The 27,799-nt window shown below is 36.4% G+C and overlaps 1 protein-coding gene across 1 annotated transcript; it reads left to right on the top strand.

The window, feature by feature from the left end:
- Positions 1-26,843, top strand: CAPS2 (calcyphosine 2). The gene is given in 20 exon segments (XM_058805758.1): positions 1-78; positions 2,379-2,425; positions 3,946-3,991; positions 4,105-4,215; positions 6,865-6,981; positions 6,983-7,021; positions 9,301-9,420; positions 13,902-13,969; positions 16,342-16,461; positions 17,558-17,632; positions 19,166-19,261; positions 19,376-19,469; positions 20,717-20,832; positions 22,869-22,945; positions 23,423-23,577; positions 24,114-24,210; positions 24,213-24,235; positions 25,317-25,413; positions 26,669-26,734; positions 26,737-26,843. Coding segments are annotated over 20 exon segments (1,749 nt in total).
- Positions 26,844-27,799: the final 956 nt, after the last annotated feature.

Genomic DNA, 27,799 nt, shown 5'->3' on the forward strand with positions numbered 1-27,799 from the left:
ATGGATTTGGAAGTTAAGGGAGTTGCTGCATCCCCTCGAAGAAAGGCTGAGTTGTCACTGAGGGGGAAGAAATGTCAGGTAGTCAATGGAAGGCTTGTGATTGTTTTTCTTCCTTACTTTGACATTTTAAAAATATTTTAATCATACTTCACGAGCTTCTTAGTTTGAGGTTAAAATCCATTCTATAGACGCCTTTTAAAATAATTATTTTTGTTGGAAAGGGATAGTTTAGTATGACAGCTTCTCAAATGAGGGTGAGAAATTCCAATATAAACAGCTGTCCAAGAATAACTGCTACTCTGAGTACTTAATTGGAATGTGGGGGATTTAAGAATGAGCTAGTACTTGCAGTTAAGAGCAACCGAGGCTTGAACATGTACTGTGTGTGCTGTCTCTGGCTGTTGGTGAAACTGGCAACAGGTGTGTCTGTGGTTTTGTTTTGCAAGACAGCAGTAAAGTAAAGCAGCCCCCATAATATAATTTGAAAAGGCATGATTTTATGTTGACATGAAAAATGAGTCTCAGTGCTCTGTGTTCAGTATAGAGGGAAATTATGTTTTCCGGGAATTCCTAATAGTCTATGCTTTAAAATAAGATAGGTGTGCAACCCTCACAGGTTCACTGTAGTAGAAGCTTTAGGGCTAGCTTTTGATAGTCCCTAGGAATATAATCTTGGATCCTGAGGGCCATTATTTTCCTTACTGCTCATGTAAATACTAATATTGTTAGTAGCAGTTGATTGTTCTCACAGATACTGTGTACTTTATGTCCATGAAAGAAAGTTAATTGCTAATCCTCCCTCAGCCCCCAAGCACCCATTTTACTTCCTTATTTGTTGTACGACCCCATTAGGAATTCTTGGAATTTGCCAAGTTGCTGGTCTTCTTTTCAGTTTGATTTGGAATGAAAAAAGACCTTTTGTGAACATTAATACACCAATGTTATAATGTTACTGTTAATGTTTTAACCAGATTTTTGAAAATTAAATACCTGTGGACAACAAGAACATTTGGGGCATTTAGTATAGGTTGTAAAAGGAAATAGTTTTGATTTTTTCCTCTAATCCCTCATCCCTTTTTTCTTTCTTTCTTGTGCAACTAAGTTTCCAAATTTAGACTCTTTAGTCCACATGATTTTTGGTGGTTTGCAAAAGTAAATTTTAAATTAAAATTATGCTGAAATCACGTGCTTCACCCCAGTGTTCACAATGTTTTTTGTTTGCTTTCTTCCTGATTTGTTGACTTCCAGAAAACGAATTATGTTAAGGCTTTAGCATCTAGGATTAGCTGTGTTCTTTGCCTCACCACAGTGAGAGGTACATGAAATATGTACAGAAACAAGAGAAATGTGGGATGTGATGCCTTGTTTTTGATGCCCTGATGGTGTTAGGTAGGTGACTACAGGGTGGGGTGCTCATTGCGTGCGGAGAGCTCTCACACCTGGGCACCCGGGCTCCTGCTGGAGTCACTAGAGGGTGGTGTTGCCGAGCTTGTGCTTCGGGAGCAGCCAAAGGCTGCGTGGCAAGGGAGGAGTTACAGCTTTGTGCTCGCTCTCAGATCGTGAAGGATGTTCGAGCACAGCTGGAAATAGGATTCTGCTCGGTTTAGGCTGTGATGCTGACAAGTGTGAAAACAAAAATGTTAGCCCTGGTTCTGAGTGTTCCCAAACAAATTTTTTTCAGACTGGGAGGCCAGTTAGGTGAATTGTTACTTTGTGCTTGCCCCAAGCAGCCTTCCCTACGGATTTGCTGCTAGCTGTTTTCAAAAGCCATAGGGGGATGGTGATGCTTTGGCTCGAGTCTTTTCTCCTGCTGTGTTCTTGCTCAGTTGAGTTTGGCGATCTGTGTGGTATTCAGCCTCGCAAAATAAATAAAGTGAACTGCCTGATGATCATCAGGACTGCTATAGTAAAGCTGAGATGAAACAGTTACACCAAATATCAGGGGTTCTTTGGGGTCTGAGCCTGCCCCTTGTGAGCCAGCTGCCTGTCAGTCTTGTGGTTTTGGTTTAAGGGCTGGTTCCCACCCAACAAGGACAATGTGACCTAAAGCCTTGTGAGCAGTGATGGTACAAAGCCTCAGGAGCACACATTATTTTTAATGTATTATTAATAGCTGGTGTGGATGCTGTCTAGATTCTTAATGGCTGGAAGTCCTACTGTCATGATGAATATTCAGTCTGCTAGTCTCATAATGTGTAAGAATTAGCTTTCAATGAGAAGTTTTTGTTTTTTTCCCCTTGTAAGTAGTGTCTTAGTCACGTATGTTGGACAGATACATTAAGCCTCTAATTTTAAATATTTAAGGAGAACTTGAAAAGGGAGAACTATGTATTTTAATCTGGATCCCCTAGGTATGTAATAATGTGTCATTCTTTTAGGGTTGGAGACCAAATAGACAGGCTACACACAGTCCTCACCCACCAGAGTAAGTCTGCTTCTATTTCTGATCAGCTTGTTTAATTGTGTGTATTATTAACACAATGCATTTGCATTTATAGTGACATGCAACTTAGTATCCCATGAAATTTATCATCATAGGTTTGTTTCCTGTGATTTATATTTGGGGTAGAATATTTGATGTATTATTTACTTTGGAATTAAGTTGATTTATGTTTGGCTGAGTGGAGGTTTAATTACAGAATGGGTAAAGATGGAAGAGACCACATTGGGTCTAACCCACTGGTCCGTCTGGTCCAACCTCCCTGCTCAGGCAGGGTCATCCCAGACCACATTGCTCAGGATTGCATCCAGATGGTTTTTGAGAGGGAGACTCCACAACCTCTCTAGGCAACCTGTTCCAGGGCTCAGTCACCTGTGGTGAAGGAGGTTTTTTCGGGTGGAACTTCTTGTGCAGCAGTTTCTGCCCTTTGCCTCTTGTCCTATTGCTGGGCACCACCAAGAAGAACTTGGCTCCATCATCTTCAGAGGGTGTCACTCAGAGCAAATATTTATGCATTGTTTTGCTTGAATATTTTTAAAGTCAAAAGGAGAAAAATGGTATTTTAGCTATTGACTGCTTTTACAGGTATTACAGTAAAAAATACAGAAAAACTGTTGTGAAGGGTTTTTACAAGCAATGGGAAATTTTGTTTGTGCTTTTAAATTTTAAATCCTTATAACGACTTTGGCACATAAGGAGTATCTACTCTTCCAAGGACCATGATTGATAGTTTAGCCAGTTTTGTTTACTGAAATGCCTTAGAGCCAATGCATGTAATTATTTTATAAGTGTTTCTGACTATGACCTTTGATTCTTCCAACCAAAGTCAAAACATTCAAATTTCTGTGTACTGTCTGTCATTATCTAATAAAAAAAGCCTGTAAGATAAGGAACTCTCTTATTCCGAGAAGATATAACAGAGTTACTTGCAAATCTTGGTGGTAAAATATAAAAAAAGTATGTATTCATGATGCTCTGTAATGTACCTGAAATAAAGGCAGAAGGCACAGAGATGCTTTGATGAATTGGAGATGTTTTCATTTCTTCAAGCAGAACAAGATACTGAGATATGGTTGCCTTCTACTGTGCTAATCTCCTATGGAAAGTTCACAAGATTTTCATCCCAAGTAGCAATTGCTTCCCTTTTGCTCTCTGTTGACTGATTACAGAGGGATGTTGACATGGATGTGCTGTGGAAGGCAAGAGTAGGGCACCCCTCATTTATGATCATGTTGCAGGAGCTCCTGTTGGGGAGTGAAGAGAAGCCAATGTGGGAGTCAAGAGGATCCTTTTCAGCTGACAGGACACTCTGCTGCTGGGGAAGAGAAGGTCAGTGGCACTTGCTGAGCTGAAGCAAGAGGGGCTAATAGAGATTTGCTGAGTAGCCCATATCCAGTTGCATGGATATTTTTGTGAAGGACCTAATAATAACTAATAGGCAGTGCTTTTATTGTAGTTAAAAAGTAAGGAAGTATTGCTGTTAAAATTGTTTTAACTCCTTGCAGGGTGCCGTGCCTAGATCTAGGGAGGCTGGGAGATTCTGATGAAGAGGTAATTGTAAATTAATTTTGTCTCAAAAAGGTTTTAGAATTCACGTTTTTCAGGATATCACTCTGAATATAAAACAATTGTGATTGCTTGTCCTTTTCTTCGTGTGATTTTAGGATGGGGACTCTCACATGCCGTACACTGCAAGTTCTTCTCATATGTGCCAGCAAGATTCATCTTCAGAGTGGAGAATGTCATTACAGACTCCATATGCACAGCATCAACATGTCAGTCTGTCACTACAGATATCTTTACAATATAGCCCTTTAGCAGTAATTTAGAAAAGCTTGTATATATATTTTTTTATCCAAGTTCTTTTGGTTGAGCTCATAAATACTTTTAGCAAAGTCCTTTTACTGAGATTCGTTAGAATATTTGGAAAAAATATTTTATTACATAGCTTAGCTCTTTGTTGATTGATGCACTTACCCTTTTGTTGTACTTATTTTTTAAGAGCTATATTAACAGTAGAAATAACAAAGATTAGTAGTAGTAAGTGTAAGATTGAAGACAAAATCCGTGTTTAAAAACACTAAGTATTATTTCTATGGAGAAGTAGTTACTTCTGGTGAAAAGAAAAATTTTGGAGTTACTTGCAGCCATTTAATGTTTTTTTTTTTTCCTTAGGGCTGTTGTCTTTAAAACAGAACTGGGACATAAACTTTGGAATTGTGTCTAATTTGTTGATGCACTTTTTATTGTTAAAATTTCCTCATCATGTCAGCTTTCCCCCGCCCCCAGATGACTGAGAAACCCAATCACCACTAGTCTTAGGTGCTTTTTAAGGAAAATCAGGAGCCCAGATGCTAATATTATGATTTACAGTACAGTGCAACATTGTTCATTATCAATATCCACTATAAAATTTTTAGAGTTAATTTAATTACTCAGTTATTGTACTTCCCTGAATGCAGGAAAAGAGTTCTTTTGAATCCTTATATCTGAATTAAGTATGAACAAAATAAATGTGACAATTTTTTATTTGATCATGATACATCTTATTTCCTGCTTTCCTTTAAACAGGTGTCAAGAAAATTGTGTCAGAACAAAATGGAGGTAAAGATGTTAAAAAAATACAGACTGACAAAAAGTCTTATCAGTTCAGTACTGTGGTATATGGTGTGAAAATGTAATATGTTATAATTTCTTTTATTGGAGAAACTATTAGCTTATTGGAGAAACTATTAAAATTAAATTGATTAAAATTATTTCAAAATATTTAACTTACGTACTCCTTGAAATAAATAATATAGTAACTTGAAGGGGAGAACTCCAGATTGGCTGGAGTTCAAGGTGAATCTGCCAAGATCACTATTTTGTATGTTCCTCTACATAACCAAATGGTTTCTCTACTTGAAAAACAATTTTATTTAAGTAAAAACTGAAATGGTGGGGTTTTTTTTGTCTTTTTAAAATAATGTACTAAGAATATACTAATTTTTAGAATACGTGCCCAACATAGGTATTTATACACGTCTCAAGATGTAACTGTAAACATTTAACTACAGATAGGTTATTTTCCTTTCTACTGCCTTGTACATGTGCAGTGCAAACTTGCTTCAGTTGTTATGGCCTTTTTGGGTCTGGATGCTTATGATTACACTGTTTGCTTTACCATTTTTTTAAAACAAAGTTTCTGTGTATAAACTCTGTCAAGCTGCAGGAGTGCTAGTAGAAGGTTGGTGGGGTTTTGTTTCTCAAGGTCTTTCTCCCTTTCTTTTCTGCTTTCCTTTGTCTTGTTGCTTCCTTTCTGCCTTAATTATGTCTTAAATACTGAATGCTCAAAGAATTGGAATGCATCTTCTGTTTATTTACCTTTTATGTCTCTCTTTCTCCCTCTTTCTCTCTCCCTTTTTTGCCTGACTTCCTACCCATCTTTTTTTTTTTTTTTTGTGGAGAAGATTTTTAAGGTGTTTTAAAATATTTTAATGTATTCCTCTGAGAGGCCTTTACTTCTGCATTTCTTGCTTCTGGGGCCCTGACCAAGCTTTCTCTGAGCCAGATAGATTCCAGCTTCTTCAGTAACTGTGTAAGTAAATCTTCCTAAAATAGGTCACTTTTGGAAGAAAAATTTAAATATACTCTTATAATTCAGGAATTAACCAGGGAAGGGATGTGAATCCTCCTTTGAAGGAGAAAGTTGGCTCTTCAAAAACATAAATCTTTTTGGGTTTTGTGAAATGGTTTTCTAGAGCAGGACTGTAACACTGTTGTTGCAAGATGAGTTGCAAGTGTTGAGTAGAGATGCTAGAGAAGGCCACCTTACTTTTCTTTTACTAGCACCAAGGGAATAGAAGTTAAATATTGAAGGTGTTAGTAACTCAGGGAGACAGAAGAAAATGGAATCTTGAACTTCTGTCATTGCTGCCCTTTCTACTGGTGCCAGCCTCTGTTGTGCAGAGCCCTGGAATGGATGTAAGGTTAGAAAGGTACTCAGCTGTGCAGCTGATGTTGTTCTAAGGAACAGTGTCCCAGTTCTCATTGGCCATACAAGAGTATTAGAACTTCCGACCAAAAAACATCCATCCATCTATTTTCAGCCTTCCAAAAATCAAATGTCAGAATTTCCATTTTAGTGATTTTATGAGACAGAACCACTGAATCTGACTTCTTTCTTTAAAAGTGATGCAAAACCATGTGACTGTGTATGTTTTAGATTAAAAAATGGTAGAATTTGAAGAACTCAATGAAAATTAAGCCTGAATGTGCAGTCCTGTTTGCATTTTTTCTTAATTTGAAGCATTGTGTCAAGAGGTTTTAGACATTAGACATTAGACATTTTTATAGGAACTAAAAAAATACTGTTCACATTCAATAGACCAGACAGAGGCTTTTATGTTAATTACTAATTGCTTTACCATTCTGTTTTGGAGCAGAGGACAAGACCAGAAAATCTGCCATCCCTCAGAGACAGATCCAAGTTGAAGCATGGTCAGTATGAAGCAGGTATGAAGGAAGAATATAAGCAGCATCCTCAGAGAATTGCAGAAAAGAAAAAAAGACCACCTCCAGTGTCCAGATACTTCAATAAAGGTAGCTGGAAATTAGAAATTGCATTTTTAAATAGCAGATATACATCAGTATTTCATTATACTGTTTGGAAAGGTTTGCACATGTATGTAATTAATTTCGTGTTTTTATTGTAAATTTAAACATCTGATGTTGAGGAGGAAATAAACTGTAGGAAGGTTGTTTCAGTTGTTGCAGAGAGAGAAACTGAAGTGCTCTGAGAATTTATGTATGGTTGTGTTCTCTGGTAAAAAGGTAACACTGGCCTTCCTAGTGCACGTCTAGCCTGAGCCTGAGGGTTAGCATGATTGGTAAGGGAGAACTTAAAGCCTATCAGAAGAGGAGAGACAGCAGAAAGATCTTAATAAAGTGTTATTTCCAAAACAAGAAGTTCATTCAAACTTTTTTAAGTCTAGAAGTACTTTAATTACTAATCTGTATATTGGGACTTAAAAAAGGAGAAATTAAAGATTTAATCTGTTCCTTAGAGGACTATTAACACTGAAAATGCAAAAGGACATGGGGTTAAAATAATGAAAGATATTATCTGTACTTTTTGCTTTGATATGGTATAAGATTCAGTACAGTTGGACTGTAAGCTGTACTAATTCTGCCAGGTTTCTTTTGTGTTTTCAGATTAAGGTGGAAAGAAGGTTAGATCAGTGGAGAGAAACTGGAAAACAGAGGGGTGAAAAACCCCAACTTTAATAGTGTTTGGATGAGATAGTAGAGGAGAGTGTTTGAACAGGGAAAGATGCATCATTGTAGGTGTAAGGAGGCAGGAAACCTAAGTAACAACAGCTGTGAGGACTGGTTCAGTGCTGGATTCTGCTGAGGGTAGATGACCATTTAAGAACCTTAATAGAAATTTAAGTATGCAAATGTTGATAGAACATACTGTGCTCATTGCTTTTCAGAGAAAAGGTTTGTGATGAATAACAATGAGTTTACTGAATTTACTTTCTTAACATTCAGTAGAATGAAAAGGGAAGGTTTTTCTGAAGAAAGATTGTTTCACATACTTGAGATAACTTTAAAAGAGCTTTCTCTTCAAATTGTGCCTCTAGTGATCAGATAAAGGAGGATCTGAAAAAACCTATTAATAAACATTCTGTGAATAAGAGGTGAATGAAAAAAAAGTTGTGGAGTTTTGTGGTTTAGTTTAATGTTTAGTGGCAGATAAGGTTTTCTGTTCTGTAGTTTGGAGGGTTTTTTTTTTGTTTTTGTTTTTTTTTTTTCCTTTTCTAATGATTCCACTCTAATGTACTGGTCTGATACCCATATCATCTGTTTTTCAAGGAGTGACTCCTTTATATGCACTACTGCAAGCCCATCAAAAGGGTATTTACAGGAACAGCAAAGTTATCTAAAAATGAAGAAATAGATGGCAAATGTATGCTAGGAGAGAAAAAGCAGGACTGTCTTTTTTTTTTTTTCCTGGTGATTTTGTGTTCCATAAAGATACTTGTTAAGTGCTAGAAGCATGTGTGTTAATTCTTCTCACAGATTTTAATATAATGTCTATCAGAACAATTTTTTTGTGTTAGATATTATCACTACCTGATTGGATGAATAAACAAAAAGATTTCAATGCACTTGTTTTGCTTGATTAGTGGAACTTGTAACAACTTCTCTTTTCTGTCAAGAAGGTGCTCATAGAGGAGATTCCTAAATCTGTTTCTGTCAAAACTTCCTGCATCCTTTTTTTTCACATCATCCCTGTAGGAAATATTTCTGTAATGCTCTGGGACTGGTTTACAAGTCTGTTGGAACCAGTAGCATGCTTTGGCTTTTCGCTGTCTAGGCTATATTTAACTTCTTCACTGGTCACAAAGCAGTATCTCTACAGTGAGCTTTGAGCTTTATACCTAACAGCAAATCCTCTGCTTCCACTTGGGTGTTCCTGTGCCGAACAGAAAAAGGATGAGTTCTTTGCTTCTCCTCAGAGATACTAAAGTCTGCTTTCTCTGACTTGCTGCTGTTTTTTCACAAAGCTTGTAGGAACACAGTATTTTTGAGATTTAAAAAATTTGTTATTTATTTCAGTATGAATGAAAACTGGTAAGTATTCAAAAGATACAAATCTTGCTCTCTAGTCTTTCCTTGTAAGTTCAGTAAAAAGCTAGGCTTAAAAAAAATTCTCTTTTAGTTAGCATGAAGTGGAAGAAGTAGACACATTAAAAAGTAAAGAAGAAAGTAGTATTTTTAAATAAATTCTTGAGGAAAACATATGTGGATTTTTTTAGTTTGTTTTTATTTAAATTCATTACATTTGAGTTATAAAAGAATGTATTTTTGTGTAGGGTACACAGCTTGAAGACGGACACGATGATTTTTTAACCCTTGATAAGAAAGCTCTCCTGCAACAATGCTATACAAACAAACCTTATAATATGCAGCACAACATAAGAAAATCAGAAGCTGTAAGTATTTGGACTGGTATTATGCTGGTATTATTGGTATGTATGCTATTAATCTCCACTTAGATGTGGAGAATGGCTTCCCAAAAGTTCAACAGAAGTTATGCCTTTGGAGATTTGGGTCTAGTATGTAATTGCATCCATTGAAATCATGTGAGTTTAAACATTTCTTTCAATGGGAGCTGAACTGAGCAATCCAGTGAGCATTTTAATATCTTATCTGCAGTGCTTGTATTTTATGCAGTCATCTATATAAATGAGAACACAAATTATGAGTAATATGTACAGATACCTTCATACAACTAAGAGAAACTGAGGTAGTTGAGTGAACCTAAACATAATGTTACATTCAGTGTCAGAAGTTGGACTTTGATGATCCCTGTAGATCTCTCCCTGCTCAGGATAATCTATGATTCTAGGATTTCCTCTGATCTGTAGCTTTTATCTGAGCCTCTATTCAATGGATTCCATAATTCCATCAGCTAGTATTAGATTGAGTCAGCAACAACTTCAGCTCTGTCTTCAAGCTCTAGGGATGGAGCTTCTACAGTGTCTCTAAGCAACATCTTCATGTACCTGCTACTCTCTGTGTGAGGAAGCTCTTCCTATTGTCCACACCAGTCCTGCCAAGGCTCAGTGTGCAGCCTTTACCTTCTGTTATACTCTGGGCTTCTGTCAAAAAAGTTTGGTTCTCTTTTCTCTGTAACTTCTCCTCAGAATGCCTTATAGCTGCTGGTCTGCAAATTAAACAAACCCAAGCTCCCTTAGCTGCTCCTTTCAGTTGCTTTTGCTCTGGTCTTTAGTCAGGTCCTTTCTGAGGGAAGGAGGGAGCCCTGAAGTCTGGAAACCACCATGGACTCAGTAGCATGCAGAGAGGGGAATTAAAACTTTCCTCACATGAATGTACCCAATACACTTCTTTGATTTATTACATAGATGTGAATTTTACTTTTTTTTGGGACTGAACAATAGGAGTCTTGCCCATCTGAGGCAGGCCTTGAATTTAGGATCATTTACAGGGATGAAGAACCTTGATTTGATATTGCATGATTCAGTATTTGCATATGCAGAGTGATGGCTTTTAAAACTGGTTTTTGAAGGGATTGCTGAAAAGGGTTATGCATTCTAACTTTCTCATGGAATAATAAGCCATGGGAAATGTTATGATTTTTTTAAAGTAAATAGTAATTAATTAATTTTATTTGCTCGTCACTATGCATTGAATTTTGCATCATTGCAACCATTTATTTGATTTCTATTCCTGTTGAAATGAATGCAGATATTGCTCTGCTGAGGTCACTGTTAATTTTCATGACAAGAAAATCTTTTGAGGAAGTACTTAAGCTTTTATTTTTAGAATAAATTAAAAAATCTATACTACTGGCTAAAGATAATGGAAAAAAATCTTGAAGTATCCCTAGAGTAATTACATAGTGCTAAAGCAAGTACAGTGAAAGCCCTGAGAAAGGGAGCAGTGCAAAACTACAAAATACAAGATATTCTGTAGCTGTCGTACATTAAAATTAAGCCAGCAGGTGTCTGAGCAAGATGTTACTGAAGCTCTTCAGAACCCTTTTGTTATTTGTTAGCACTCATGGTCAGCACAGGCTGACTCACTCTCTTTTGAGAACCATCTCAGGCTCTCCTAGGTCCAGCTTCTGGTAGTGGTAGAATACTGGAAAAAAATGGCAGTAGTAACTTCATGTGTATTTATTCCATTTTGTATATGTTACCTCGATGGTTGGCATTTCATTTTATCTTCCTGAAAATTTTGCTCAAGCCTACACAATGTTAACATGTCCTTTTACTGTAATCATTACCAAAAAGTCAAATGTTAAAGTAGAACTTCTCTTGATTTTTCTGCAATTTGGGATGAAAGTTTGCTAGTGGGGTTCTGCAGGGCTCCATCTTTGGCCTTGTGCTCTTCAACATCTTAAATGACTTGGGAGCAGGACAGGAAGGGATACTGAACAAGTTCACATATGATACAAAACTGGGAGGAGCTGCTGACTCCTTTGAAGGCAGAGAGACCTCAACAATCTGAGGGCTGGGCAATCACCAGACACATGAAGTTCAACACAAAGTGCCAAATTCTGTACCTGGGACAGGACAACCCTGGATGTAAGGACAGACTGGGGAACAAGATGCTGGAGAGCAGTGCCATGGAAAGGGACCTGAGGGTCCTGGCAAGTTGAACATGAGCCAGCAGTGCCCTGGCAGCCAGGAGAACCAGCCCTGTCCTGGGGTGCATCAGGCCCAGCATCACAGCCGGGCAAGGGAGGGGACTGTCCTGCTCTGCTCTGCACTGGGGCAGCCCCACCTCAAGTGCTGGGGGCAGTTCTGGGTGCCACAATATAAAAAAGACATGAAGCTATTAGAGAGTGTCCAAAGGAGGGCAACAAAGATGGGGAAGGTCCTAGAGTGGAAGCTGTATGGGGAGCAGATGATCTCCTCACTTGTTCTGTTCAGCTTGGACGAGACTGAGGGGAGACCTCAGTGTGGTCTTCAACATCCTTATGAGGGGAGCAGGAGTGACAGGTACCAATCTCTTCATTCTTATGACCAGTGACAGGACCCAAGGGAATGGCCTGAAGATGTGTCAGTGGAGGTTTAGGTTGGATATCAGGAAAAGATTCTTCTCCCAGAGGGTGGTTGGGCACCAGAACAGGCTCCCCAGGGAAGTGCTAACGGTACCAAACCTGACAGAGTTCAAGAAGTGTTTGGACAATGTTCTTGGGTACATGGTGTGATTCAGGGATGGTCCTGTATGGTGCCAAGAGTTGGATTCGATGTTCTTTGTAGGTCCTTTCCAGTTCAGTTTGTTCTGTGACTTTGAGATTCACAGTCCATGGCCAATAGGTGTCATATATAACCTCTGAAGGAGGTTGGTTTCCTCTGAATGCTCATATTTAAGGAACAACAGTAACTTCTTTTGCAGTGAGAGCTGCTACAAATTCAATGTTTGCCTCTGCCCTTGGCATTTTTGTAATTTCATAGCAGAGCTTTTGTCTAAGAACAGAATGGAAGATGTTTCATGAAAGATTACATTCAGTGACCTAATTCAACTGAAACAGGGTGTAAGGTTTTCTTTGTTTATTTTTTTAAAAACCAGATTCTTTTCAGCATGCTATCTGGTTTGGATTTGTAAGCTGGGTCTATGGAAAATGTTATAACAAATACTGCCCTATACCATCACCATGTCCTCCTTTAAATAATTCTTTTTGATACATCTGTTGCAACAGTTAATGGGTAAAGAATCAGTAACTCAGAATAAAGCACCCTGTGGTTTTTGCACCTGATAGGTGCAAAAATGAAACATGAAATCAAATGAAAAAGCCTCCTACCTCTTACAATTCCATATCTGCATGTATGTATGTATGTATCTGCATGTAACATTCCAAACTTAAAATCAGTTTGGAATAACCAACAGCTGGTCTGATGTTGCATTAGTCATTTGGACTTTTTTGATTTGGCTTTTTTTTTTTGACTAGTGCCAGTCAGTATTTATTTGAAGATTGTGAATTCTGCCCTTAACATCTCCATGCAATTAGGAATTCTCTTATAGGTACCTGGGAACTTTTCAGTTCTTCATCCACACAAATGCTAGATCTCTAGGATTTGCTTTGCACACAAGACCAATTAGAAAATTATCTTAATTCTTTAGTTTCAGAATATCTAAAAAAAAAGTTTGCATAAACCCCCTCAGTAACAATAATCTCTATTTTCTCATATATAAAATTAATTTTTTGGAATAAAAGGCATAATAAATGCAGTAAAAAACTTCAAGAATGTGGAAGATTAAGAGAGGTGCTGAGGCCTGGTTATTGCTGGTAGCCTCCATGCTATCCTGGATCATCCTCGTGTGCTTTGGTTTCTCTGTGTAACAGGTTATGATCAATGCTTGCACACTTTACAGTGAATGGCACAAAGTTATGGTTCAGTGTTACTTTAATAAAAATAAAAAAAGACCATGTTCAATCCCCTTTCCCCTTTAGGATGATATTTCCTGAAAGGTTTTTCAGATTGACCTGTCTCAGCAAAAAATTACTGTGGCATGCAGGAAAGAAAAATCTTGCAACTGAGACAAAGTCTTAAAAGATTTTTTTTTACTAAATATTGCTGGAGGTAAAGTTTTATTCTCTTAGTTGGAATCTGTGTCACCTGAAAAACCTGGCTCCTCCTCAGGCTCTATTGTACTTACAGAATGTATTAGAAACAATACAGAAATAAGGATTTTGTCTGTAAACTTAAATACTAGAATTCTCATATTTATTAAAACTAATATGCATAGAAAAATTGAGTGTGTAGCAGAGAATATTATATGTCTCTTTTTTATGCAAATAGACTCTATTAAAAATTTAAAAAATATTCACTGTGGCATGGGTAAGTTTGTGAGCTCTGAATGCTGTCTTAAAGGGTAACTTCTTATTTGAAGTGCCTGCTATTATATATTTCACTTGTTCTTAGCCAGTTTTTCATTGCAGGAGGATGTTGCTGCAGAGAGGAGAAAACAGGCTGTTGTAGAACAAGTTATAGTGGATCAATTATGTAGGTAAATGAATTTATAATGTAAATTTTCAAATTTCCCTACAGAAGAATTTAGATCCATTAGTGTTTGGCTTTTCTTGCTTAAGAGGTGTTTTGATCATCTTGTTCCAAATCTTACAAAGTCTTATGTAGTAGTATTATTTGCAAAAAATTCTTTAAGTGAAAGGCTTTTTAATGCAACTTAAAATATCAGTTTAAAGTGCCATGTGTGGTTTTTTTTTTCTGGAAGTAATTCCTAATTTTATGCTTGAACCTATTTTAAGGTCTTTACAATAGCACTAGCTCTCAAAAATAACCCTCTTGCACCTCAAGAAAATACATGGATTCCTGATCTTATAAATTACATGTACTTTCTACATTTATTGTACTTTCAATATTTATTCAATATTTATTGTACTTTCTAAAAATCTTAGCTTTATTAATATTTATTAATCCTTTATTAATACTGAAACAGCACCTCTCAGGCATAAAGGAGTATTATACCAATGCTGGGCATGTAGGAAAAAAAGGCACTATTATAAATGAGTTGGTCCAGGTTGTACAGTAACATCTCCTGCCTTCATTGCTATCCCTTTAGCTTGAAGAAAGCATTGCTTCTGTGCAGAAAGATCCCTCTATTTTAACACGCTTTAATAATTCAGGGCTTTATGCAAGCTGTCTGGTTATGACAATATAAGAAGATGCAAGCTAGTTTAATATAGTTTCATCTTACTTTATACTTACAAAAAATGATCTGTGGGTATGTCTAGATTATTTTGCATTCTGTGCATAGTTTACAGTCTCTGGAGTCATCTGCAGTGGTGTTCCAGCCCCTCAAATCCTGAGAATTTTAGGTTGAAATGTTGTTGCACTTCACCATTTTAGTTTTTATTTGTTTCTGTTACAGTGGCACTATATTGTTTGAAAGTCTATTAACACTTTTGCACTGTTTAAAAGCTGACATGACAAGAAGGTTGCCTGAGGGAAACAAGACTGTCATGAAACACAATATTAAATTCCAATTTTAATCCTCAGGATTAAAATTATGGAACTATGCAGGGTTGAAACCCCCAGTTTTCAGATAAGTGCTTGGCTTGTGTCATATCCCTTTAAAGATTATTACAGAGGTGATCTTAAAAGTATGCTGGTTATGTTGAAGTGTTGTAGTTCTACTGATGTTGCATTAAAAGTACAGCCTTGTCCATCTTGGATCATGGATGCCCGTTCTGTGTTTTTCCTCCTTCTGCAGCTTTGCCTTATTTTTTCCATGTCTTCCTTCTCCTACTCTGAGCCCTTCTGTTGATAATGTCAAAACAATATTCAGTAGTGCTGCAGCTGCATCAGGATGAAGTTTTAATATAAAGAATCTCTCTGTTTATGTTCCAAATATAACTCTGCCAGTACTTCTAAACAAATTGGAATCAGATATCAGGATGTTAATCGGAAAAGATTAGTTCAAAACTGTTGCATGAATAAAAGCTATTTAAGGAAATTCAAAGGTATTTTGAATATTTTTTTAGTAGAGCAAATCTTGCAATTAAATCAGTGTAACTGATGTGTACAAAGATGTATCTGTATAGATCAGAGAGCAAGTTTAGAAAACTATAATAGCCATGCAAAATTATTTTTTCCCTTCTGATAACCATTTCAATAGCATAATGAGCATCTAATTTATTTTTAAAGGTTCTCTTCTTTTGTTTACTTGTTGAACTGATACAGAGAATATAAAAATGTTCAAAACCCAGTTAGTCCATTCCTATTTGCTTGTTGGGACTTTGAGATCCTCTCAGCTGTGTAGTTAACACTTTGGGGGAGGAAGTGCCAATGTTTTTGTTGGATGACAGATTGGATGGGGCTCTGAGCAACCTGGTCTAGTGAAAGGTGTCCTGCCCTCAGCATGGCTTAGAACTAGATGATCTTTAAGGTCCCTTCCAACCTAGGCAATACTGTGATTCTGAGGAGATGTCACTGGCCAGTGCTAGTAAACTGATATCACTGATATTGGAGGGAGCCATGCTTAAAGAATATCACTGATGAAATATTACAGAAGTAGTAGAAATTATGAAAAACCCCACAAGCCTTCATAATAATAAGATTTATTTTATATGAAGATATATAAAATATACTTTAAATAATATGTATCTGCACTTAACATTACTACATAGCAGTGCATGGCCAGAATATTATTGCATATGTTTGATTTTGTGAAATAGACTTAAGAATTTGTAAAAATAAACAAAAAATTAGACCCACAAATTTATGCAATCTTAATGGATCACTCCAAGATTGTATTGCTGTATTATTCTTGGGTGTTTTATTTCCTGCATAAAAATATGTAGGACGTGAAATCCAGCCATACTATCAGTCAGAGGGTTTCTCACTGCTCTTTGTGGTCAGAGCTGTTATAAGTGATCCAGAGCAGTCCACACATTCTGATGCTTGCAAGGAAGCTCCAGGACTTTTGGGATTTGGGATGGCACCAATGCGTTTTAGAAAAAGGACCCTCCATGAAACAAAGTAAGTTTATAAAAGTAAATTTTCTGCTATATATTTTTTTTTAACTCTGTAAATTCTGTTTGCTTTTCCAAATGTTCTGTTTTTGGTTTGGATCCACCAGCTTCATGTGAGGCCTTTTTTGTAGCTTTCCTGTGATTGTTATTGCCTAGTGAGGTAATAGGGACCTTTTTCTGTGAATTCTCTGTGAATTATGATTGATTCATAGAATTTATAAAAACTGGGAGAACATTGTTAAGCTTATGTTGATATGATTCATCACAAGGATTTGCCAGCCTTTTCTAAGTGGTTGGATGCTTGCAATCCTTTCAGAGATTCCTATCCTTAGGCGCATAAATTGCATAAATATGCATCTGTAAATGCTAATGTAGACCTTCACAATAATCATACTTTTCTTTCATGTTTGATTTCTGCTGCAATAATTAACTCTATTGGCATTTAAATGACATTCCTGGACTGCCAGCATTGAACTAGTAGCTTCAAGGACTTAAAAAAACCTGAGGAAACACTGTGATCCATAAAATTAAATGAATCTGCAGGTCTGAGTTTTGTTCTATTTTTCTCAACATTCAGGCAAGAATTTCTGCTTTGTGCATTTTAACATCCTGCTCTTAAGTCTTCCTTGTCAAATGTCATCTTTGTATTTTTAAAGAAAGGAAAAAAAGACACAAATAACAGTCTCAATTTCTTACATCCATCACATAGACAAATCTTCATTTCTGGAACAAGTAATAGGGCCAATATAAAATATTTATGTGGGTAAAAATGCCCCCACCTGGATATTTTTGCAAGAGAATGCATTGTTTCATGGAACTGTGGTGGGTGGTAGAGGTAAAGGTTAATTCTTTATGTAAGTGTATGTAAACAAAATTTCCCATTCATATCTATGTTCTCTGTGAATGTACTCTCATATTATATAATAACAGAACACTTTAGAGCTCTGAGTTGCTTTCTAATTCAACTACAAAGGATCATCTCCTCAGCCAGTTGCCAAGGATACTGTATTTCATGGTTTTTGCTGTTGGAAAATGGTTGAGTTTTATGTAACAATTATCTGGGAGCATATAGGTATCATTAACATGCTGCATTATTTTCACAGAATAAGGACCAAATCAGGACTAACTGAGAACATGCTCTCCAGCAAGCTACGCCTCGATAGTAGGATTATATCGAGGTAATCACAAATTTTGTGAAGCTTTTCAATGCTCTCAATTTGTGAATGAGGATCACTATCTTGAACTGATTAATTGCACTGAATATTTCTGCTCTCTATGTTGAAGGAAAAAAATATGTGTGGGTGTCCATGTGTAGTACAAATTTTGACGTGGCTATTGGATAGTGGCTTTACAGTCCCGCTGTACAATGTTAAGATCTGTTAGTTGTGTTATGTTACCATCATACCCATAGCTCTACTCAGGACAGTTACCACAGGGGCTGTCTAAAATAGTGCTTTTAGCTGTTGCATCTCAGTTGTTTAAAATTATTTTAGCCTTATCTTAGATGTGACAACTACTATAAGTAGCAGTGGCTTTGCAACTTGTTCATAGCTGCTTATGTATTAAATTTTAGAACATTCTGATTTGAGTAGTGGTAGTATAAACATATTTTTCAGTTTTGAAAGAGATGCTTTTCTGCAGCTGTGAGCTGTATACTTGTTAGACACAGCTGAATATTCAGCAACATACTTTCATATACCTCAATGAATGCAGTAGTCCTGGTGTATGTAATCCTTTAGTTAATCAGTGAAAATTATATTGGCATACTAAAACATGAAGCCTTGAGAGGTGTTTTAGCATTATGGAGAATGGAATATTGAATTAAAACACATGACCGTATCCACAACTTGAATTTCATGGTGGGTTAGAGAAAATAGTCAAAGAGCTCTTTAAAAAAATCAATTGTACAGCATGCAACATTGGAAATAAAATGGATACTGAGAGCAGCCTTGAGGAGAAGAACTTGGGGGTGCTAGTGAATGAGAATCTCATCATGATCTGGCAGTGTGCACTTGCACCCAGGAAACCAACCATGTCCTGGGCTGCACCAAAAGAAACATGGCCAGCAAGGCAAGGGAGGGGATGTTTCCACTCCGCTTCTCTCCTGTCAGACCCCACCTGCAGCGCTCTGTCCACCTCTGGGGTCCCCAGCACGAGAAGGACCCGTTGGAGTGACCCACAGGAAGGTCACCAAGATCATCAGAAGGATGGAACACCTCTCTTAGGAGGACAGGTTTAGAGAGTTGAATTATCCAGTCGGGAGAAGGGAAGGCTCCAGGGAGACCCTCTTGCCTTCGACCCTTCCAGTGCCCACAAAAGGCTGCAGGGAAATTGGAGAGGGTATTTTTTTAAAGGGTGTGGAGTAATAGGACAAGGGGGAATGACTTCAAACTAAAAGCAGGCAGGTTTAGATGAGCTATTAGGAAGAAATTCTTTACTGTGAGGGTGGTGAGGCCCTGGAACAGGTTGCACAGAGAAGCTGTGGATGCTCCATGCATACAAGTGTTCAAGGCCAGACTGGATGGAGCTCTGAGCAGAGTGGTCTAGTGAAAGGTGTCCCAGCCCACACCGAGGGTTTTGGAACTTAATCATCTTTAAGGTCCCTTCTAACTCAAACCATTCTGATTCCAAAATAAACGTTACTTATGTTTGGGTTGAATTGGATTTATGTAGATGAAAAACATAAAGGTGCTTTTCAATTTTCCTTCTAGAAATGGTCATGATGCTTGTAGGGAGTTGATTGGATTTTTTTTCATGTGTGACAAATCCCTTACTGTGTATGAATTTTGACAGTTTGGAAAAAACAGGTAGGATTAATTACTTTTTAAAAGGGTTTTAGAAAACATATTTCACTTGTCCAAGCATCCAAGGAGCTTAAATAAATATAATTGTTTTAGTACCAGTTTTGAATTATTTCACAGGACAAATGCCTTGCCTTTCATTCAGAAGGGAGTTTATCATCATCAGCGTGGACAAAGAAAGAGAAAGGCTTATGATCTTAATGACTTCTACGTTGTAAGTATTCTTCTGCTGAATGTAATATTATTTCTTTGGTGGTAATATTTGTATATTTGAATTGTAAATTGTGATCTAGCCTTCCAGGAAGACCAAAGTCTTCCCCTTAAGTGACATTTTTTGAATTAAAGACTTTCAGAAGTCTGGATTGTTTTGTTGTCCCACGTTTTAGAGGTTCCAAAGTTAGGTTTCAGATGAAGCTGTACTTTGCAGTTCTCCCCCTAGAGGGCACAAGACTTCTGACAGTCTGGACCTTTTTTGGACGAAGTGATCCACTTCTCTCGGGAAGGAGAATCCTGAAAGAGACCCAAGTACTTGCTGAAAGTAAATAATCTTTGCAAGGTATGCTGGCAAACTCGAAGCAATGATTAAATATTTTTTAAACATGGAGAAATTGCAGATTAATTGTTTTTAATCTACCGGTTGAAATGTAAACAACAGCTGTTTAGAGCAAGTGTATGAAACAATGTTAAGCTTTGTCTGCCATCTAATCTGGTGGCTGATTAAAAATCATATTGCACCTTCTGTATTGCTGTACTTCTGTAATGGGTAAAGGGTTCATGGTTTATAAATACTTGAGAAAGTTTTCAAGTACAGACTGTTTTCACCAAATTCTTCAAATGCTCCTGCAAATCTGAAGTTTGGAGGAAAAATCATGTTTGTGAGAAATGTAGAAAGTAAATGATGTCAACATGAGTTTTAGTGTGTTTTGTCTAATCAAATGGCTATCCTAACTGCTTACACAACCACCTAAGAATTTAGAAGATGAAATAGATGAGTTATGATATGGAAGATAAAGTTACTTGTTGGGGTTTTCATGTTTTATTGTCATGTGTATTTCTGCAGCCTGCAGATGGAAGTGTGTTCTGAATAAAGACGCATCCTAAAGTCATCCATAAAATGTACTGAACTGAGTTCAGTACCTCTTTGGGTTGATGCTGTGTCTGTGAATCTCCATATCTGCTATCATGCTTCCTGGGCTGACATTAAGACATGCAGATCTCTCACAAAGTCCAAGTGGTTGAGACGCTTGCACAGGAACAGTGTCTCTGTCTCCTCCTTCCAAAGTCATGAGTTTTGGAGACTTTATAAACGAAGCCTGCCCAGATATTACAGTTAGAGCTACTGCAATTTTTATTCTTCTCGGTCTTCTTTGCTTTTAGTTTGCTGCTTTTCTTTATTTCCCCTTCCCCTCTATGTATGAAATACACAACCTATTTTTAAGTCATTGTGTGCTTTTCCAACAGGGAGCCAATCTGACTTTTCGAAGTGTCGATCATAACCTTCCAGAAAGTGTTAAGCAGAACCCTTTCTTCACCCTTCGTGTGATCAGTATTGATGAAGCAGCTATGGATTATCTAAAGTAAGTGCTCATAACTGCTTTTCAAATTTCATTTCCTTCCTTAAGCAAAAAAAAAAAAAAATTAGCTCCTAATACCTTATTGTTTATACTGCTTAAAGCAGAATCTATATTTAGGCTGTTGTTAAGGTAAATTAGTAATTGATATTAGAAGATTTTGCATAGTCCAGTATCTTCCTAGAATGGTAAGGAGTAATTTTAAAGAAAGGATGGAAATGTGAATCTGTTCTTTTGCTTTTTTTGAGGTCATTTATATACAAATCATATACCTCCTTTGTTTTAGTCTGGGCACTCTGCCTCTTGTCTTGTCAAGAGGCACGACTGAGCAGAGCCTGTCTCAGTTTTCTTTACTCCTTTCTGTCAGGTACTCACGTGTGCTTGAGGCTAAGACCCCTCAAGGCTTCAGGCTTCAGGCTAAACAGTTCCAGCTCTCCCACGCTCTCCTCATATATCTTATACTTTGATCCCTTCCTGATTAGGAAGAGAATAATTTTAATTTCAATTAAATATTCTCAGTATCTAAAGACTACTTTGTTAGCAGAACTTGACTATTATTTTCTTTCTGCAATTGTTTAGACACCTGAAGCTTGTTCTCAGATATGGTAATATTCACTTAAAGTCCCTTTAGACTGAAAGCTTTGCAAAGGAGCCATAGTAAGCTAACAGTGCATAGAACAGTAAATTCAAATTTAATTGGTTCTAGAACTGTATAGTTGTGTGATGCTTAGTGCTAATTGTTCCCTCTTGGCTAGGTTTCAGTGAAATAAAACACAATATAGTTTAATTTCAGCTAGTTTATGTAAGACATTTTACATCTCAGAAGCCTATAATTCAAGTAAAGCAGCTTTTTCTATCATTTGTGGCTGATCTTATACATGTGAAATTTGGAGTTGAATCAATGTTATCTCTGAATAGAAGAACCATAAAGAAGAGCAGCTCAATGGGTTGTAATTTTGGATTTTTTACTACCTGCGGTGGAATTGATTATTATTTCCTTTTTTATACTCTCTCTGTATTCTTTCCATTGGTGACTAAGTTTCAGTATATCTTTTTCTTCTGTATGAGGATGTTATTGAGCTCTCTATTCTCTGGTGCATAAGTCTTGAATTGAGTCCTCTTACCTTCATTACTCTACTGACAGAAAATCCTGTTCAGCTGCAGTCCAAAGTGTCTACTGCAGGTTCCCAGGAGCAGCTATGCCCTTCTGTCACAAACCATGAATCTTTTGGTTTACATATGTTCTAGAGGGAGTATTTGGTCCTCTGCAGGTGCTTGTTCACTTTCCAGTTTAGGTGATTTGATGTAGGTAAGCTTTTAGGGGCTTCATAATGGAAGGTACCCGAAGTGGAGATGAAAAGTCCTACTAGATAGCAGAGGATAAGTCTTTGGCCTCAGAAAGAAGTTTGTCATGCCAAAACACTGGTGAACAAGCAGCTCAGAGTTGACAGTAATGATTTTCCATTTTTTAAAATATTCTGATTAAAATAATTGTAGGACTTTGTTGGTTTGTTTTTTTGTTTTTTCTTCCAGTGGGTTCTTCCAAAATATTTTTTTATCAACCTCTCTAGTAATTTTTGATGAAGGCTTGTGGGAAACCCTTCTCAGAAAGGAACTTAGCAGAAAAAACTCCACAAAATTTAATCATAATTTCTAGATATACTTTTGGTCTACACCTTTGCTATTTGTGTTCTAAAGAGAGATTTGAAAAGTATTACATGTTATTTTCTTGTTGGTGATTAAATGTAATTGCTTCAACAAACTCTTCCTGTGGTATATGAGATTAGGATTGAACTAAACTTCTGGAGATTTTATGCATGGGAGGAATTATCCATGGTTAATGAATTAGTAGAGGCAGTTTGGTTAATATTGTTAGAAGAGAATTTCTGCATATCTGCAGCTGGTCAGCAAAAACTTTTGTGAGTGCCCTCTCAAACTTAAGCAATTGGATATTGTGTTTACAAGGGTAGTATATGAATTAAATAAAAAGTTGAGTATGTTGGCATTTTTTTACCAATCAACATTAATTTTGACTTCTGTAGAGCTTCCTCTGTGGAACTCAAGGAAGAGTGTTCCAGGCAAGTGGTTGATAGCAGTGAAGTTTTCAAGAAAATTCAAGGTTTGTATCTACCAGAACTCATTCAATTTTAGTTTCTCTATCTTTGTAGAATAAAGAAGCAGCTCTGTGTCTCATAATGGAATTTCTTTATTCTTCTGAAGCAGTTGTTCCAAAGTTGCTTTGTATGGTAATCATGGCATGTAATCAGTTCTCACAGAAGTAGGCAGTTTTACAGTCTGAACATATTGAGGGCAATAGCCATTTTTTCTTTCCTTATGTGGTCTGTTTGAAAAAAGTTTATTAGATATTGCCTATTAGACCTACTTTATATGGTTGTCACTCAAATGTTAAATAACTGGTGATTTACTTTTGGACTGGCATTTTTTCATCAAAGACAAGGGAGCCTGAATGCACGGGTATGTCTTTCTAACCAGCACCATCACATATAGATGTGGTGTTCTTTACTTCTCTATTGTCTCCATGGCAAGTGGACAACTTCAGGTAAATGTTGTGTCCTTTATTTCTCTAAATTCTCAGGTATATTCAGAGAAACACTAAGTAAAAGAGGAGTTCAGGTTATAACAGGATTAGGAAAGTATTTCCGACAAATGGACAAGAACAGAAATGGTTTTCTCTCTTGGGCAGCCTTGAAAGAAGCTCTAAAAGTTTTCCATTTGGAAATGCCTGAAGGGGTGAGTCTAGCTGGAACTAAATGTGGGTATTATCTTTCTTAATTTATGGAATTGCTCATTTTCTTTGCTTAAATCAACCTGGGTTCTGCATGTTTTCTTTAGGTGGTATTTTTTTTCCCTTATGATATATTGGCATTTCTGCACTCAGTACTATGAGAAGTTCTTAAAAATGGAAAATGATATATTTCAAAAGATGCAATCTTTTTTTACATCAGGACATGAAGAAGCAACTGTGATTGCAACCCATTTTTTCTCTTTAGGCTTTTAAAAATAATTTAGTTTATGCTCTCTACTTAGCTTTTTTCTTTGTTTTATATATTATGTTGTAAAAGTAGCTCACAGCTATCAGGACTGTGAATAATGTGAATTATGGTCATCAGTGACCACTGACGACATGCGTTATTTTAACAAATCTCTGAGTGAGTATGGATCTAGAAGTTTGGGGGTTTTGTGAGAATACTGTAATGTCCTATTATAGCAATTGTTCTATTTCAAGATATAGTGAAGAACTCTGGCAAAATATTTTTAAATTGCAGGACTTTGAATGAAACTTATGGCTTGTTCTTGATGACAGCAAGAATGATAAGGTCGACTATGGAGAATTTACTCATGCCATATTTGGAGAAATGAATGAATAAGGAAAACATTTGTAAGAAAAGTAAGTTTTATTGCAGATATTTTAAGTGTAGATATTTTGCAGTCTAAATTTGGAGCTAGTCACTCATCATATTCTAGTTGTTGGGTTTTGTTGTTATTTTTCTTAAGTTCTATACCTGGAAATTTACTTATTGAAGTTTCAGATCAGTTTATCAACAGAAAGGTAGATTAGTGGACTGCATGCTGTTCCATTGTTAAATTAGTTCATTTTAAATTCTAGAATTAATTCCTTTATTATTTTGAGTTTTCATGCATATGTGTTGTTCTTACAGTTCAGTCCCATGTATAAAGTGTCTGGCACCCTGAGACAATCTCTTCCAGAAGCCTGTTTCCTTATTCTGGCAAATGACAAATTTTGGCAAATCTGCATATGTAGACTTTCTTCCTGAAGTGCCTGAAATAGGATGCAGCAATACCTGTCTCCTTTGAGACCAACAGTAAGAGTCATTGTATTTGTGAGACATGTTGTATGTGAAATGCCACTTGTTATTTGGCTATAATGTAATGTGCAGCTGTTTGCAGTATCAGACACTGATCACAAACCAGCCAAAGGAGTAGCAACTGGATATCAAGATCAAGAAAAGTGACAAATACTTTCATGCTTTCTATCATGGAAGATGTGACTCTCCTAGCTTTATGTATGGAGCATGTGTATTTGAGTAAACAGAAATGCAAATGAAGCTGCTGTTAGCAGTGCTGGAGAGGCTGTGGGGAGGCTTCTGCCAGAATGATGCGGAATCTTAATAATTGGAGGAGGCAGAAGGGAAGCAACTGAACTTCTGGTTCTAAAGATGAGCTAGAAATTAGGGAGAGGAGACAATTTTTTTTTTTTTTTTTGTGTTGACCAGGGGACACACATTTGATTTGATGTGAAAACTGTTGAGGTAAAATAATCATGAAACTGCATGATCTAGAAGGATTTTCTAGTATCTGATGCCTTACATAAAACAGGTGAATTGACATCATCCATTGCACAAGATCTAAAAGTATGTGCTAGGTAGTTAAGTGTATTTGATCTTTTTATCTTTTCACTTTTTTATTTTCCTGAGATGCTAATATGAAAGTCTCTTTTTCCCCTGTAGGCCTATATGAAACTGGATTTCAACAAAACTGGGAGTGTGCCTATGGTAGATGTCAGAAAATGTTACTGTGCAAAGAAACATCCTCTAGTATTGGCAGGTAATTCACATGAACAAACAAACAAAAATCTGTAACTACAGAAATCTTCTTGTTAGCAGATATAGCAGATCCAGAAATTGGTTGGAAATATAAACTGTTTTCATATTTACTTAGACTTGAGCTGTTAGAGGGGAACTTTCTTCATCTGAATTGAGTCTCTCCAAACATAACTATAAGTAGTAATGTGTTCATATACACAATTTTAATACTTGCCCTTTATCAAGCTGCTAATACTGCCTGGATGCAGAGTACTTCTTTTTCCTACCTCTGTAAGCAGTTATTTCACAGCTTTCATCTGTAAGTTATCAGTGGCAAATATGATATTATCTTTCACTTAGTAGGATACTCTCATTTTCACATTACTGTTTTCCATCAAAATGTGCAAGGATTCTAACTGACATGGAATGCACTCAGCACCTGAATAATTTATTCAGAAGGAACTTTATTTCTGGGACAGGTTTGTCATCCTCTGCAGAGGAAATGCTGGTTTCTTCATTATTTTTTACAGGATTCTCAAAAATGTTTAAAGTCTGATATTGAAAAAATAGGAATTTAAATACTTGTATGTCTGTTTTAGAAAACAATACCTCTATGTAACAAACTAGTCACTGTGAAAGTCTCCATGATGTCATGACCTTTCTTTTTTACCTGTAGAAGAGAGGGGCTTTTTTATATTGCTAGTGATTTTAATGATAACACATGAAGCCACAGGGGGTATAGGGATAGAATATATGATTTTTTTTCTAATGCTGTAATGCCATATTTTTTGTACTTGTTTCCTCAAAGAAATAATCTTGATTATTATCTTTATAAAATTTCTAAGACACAGATGTAAATTGCAGAACACTTTTCAAATGCCAATTTCCATCTTAAAGTTTTCCCAGACCTTTGAAGGTTTATTACAGTAAACATGCACTTTCTTACAGGATAACTTGAGAATTTTAGTTTACAAATGCATTATGCAGCTTTTGCAGTCATTTGACAAAAAACATTTTCAAGCTCTCATAATTCATTGTGATTGGCTGACCCTGTGTTTTCTGTGGATACTTAATTCTATCATGCTATTAAAGTAAGGTAATTTCTACAGGTGGTAATAAGTGAACCAATGACTTAATTCTGAAATCAGAATATTGAATTTATTAATGAAAAAAATATTTGCACGCTAAAATTTGGAAGTTTCTTGCCTGAAATATATTAAATACTACATATTCACTCTTCTTTAAAATGTATTTAATAGAAAAATATACTTTCACAGGCAAAACTGCAGAAGAAGAAATTAAATCATCATTTCTAGAAGCATTAGGAGATTCCTGCAGCAACCCAGTGAAGTGTCCTATTCTGAGTTTGAAGATTACTATGAAGGATTAAGTTTTGGAATTGTGGGTGATGATGATTTTGTTAATATCCTAAGGAATTCATGGGGAATTTAGAGTGGAATATGACAAAAAAGAAGAAGGGACACTTTCTAAACAAGGAGTGACTAAGTAAGAGAGGATTTAATCTTGATGGGCATTACTTTATAATTGGTGTCTTAAACTGATATCAGGGACAGAAAACTTCAGACGCTTTCAGAATAATACATGGCAAATTTCATGGAGTGTCTGGTGAGTTCTGCTAGCCATTTTTCTAATAAAAATGCTCTTCATGTATTTTCACTGGAAATTATTAAGGCTGTTCCGCATACAAAAAGCCATTTAAAAAAATATTAAAATAAAGTTTCCTATTTTAAAATAAGAGGGAATTAGAATGCTAAAATGCCTGAAGGGGTATGCGCAAGAGAAAATTTTGTTTTCTGATGCATTGTGAAAAGCTTCGCATTTGACTGCGGAAATGTGAATGGTAGCTTTGCTTCAGAAATTTTCTTTTAACATTCTTTGTCTTGTTTATTTTTTCTCATGCTGGTACTTAGCTTGAAAGAGAGCAGGTCATCCTTTTCCAGTTTTGAGGATGTCTGCTGTACTGAAAGTGCAGAGATGTTCACAGCATTTTCCCCTTGGCCTGTGCACCCTCTTGACTGATCTTGCTTTGTCATTTTGATCAGGCATCTGAAGCTGAGCATTGGATCTCAAAGGTTTTAGTAATCACGCATTTATTTTATAATGCATATTTTTCTTTCCTGTATATTGCTAAATGGTTTAAAAAATAATTTATATTTAAATATCTGTTATCTTTATATTGCTGGGATTTTTAAGCTAAAACATAGCAATTATATATTTTGTCAAACTGATATATAGCATCCCCTATCTATTCTGAAAGTATAAAACAAAAAATATTTTTAAAAGGCCCAAAACAACCACCTCTGCAACCACAAAAATTAAATTATAAATTAAAATATTCTTTTCTATTTCAAATAGTTCTGACAGGTACGCTTTTCAATGTAATACAT

This window comes from Ammospiza caudacuta, chromosome 5 (assembly GCF_027887145.1).
Source record: "Ammospiza caudacuta isolate bAmmCau1 chromosome 5, bAmmCau1.pri, whole genome shotgun sequence".
NCBI classification, from domain to species: Eukaryota; Metazoa; Chordata; class Aves; order Passeriformes; family Passerellidae; genus Ammospiza; species Ammospiza caudacuta.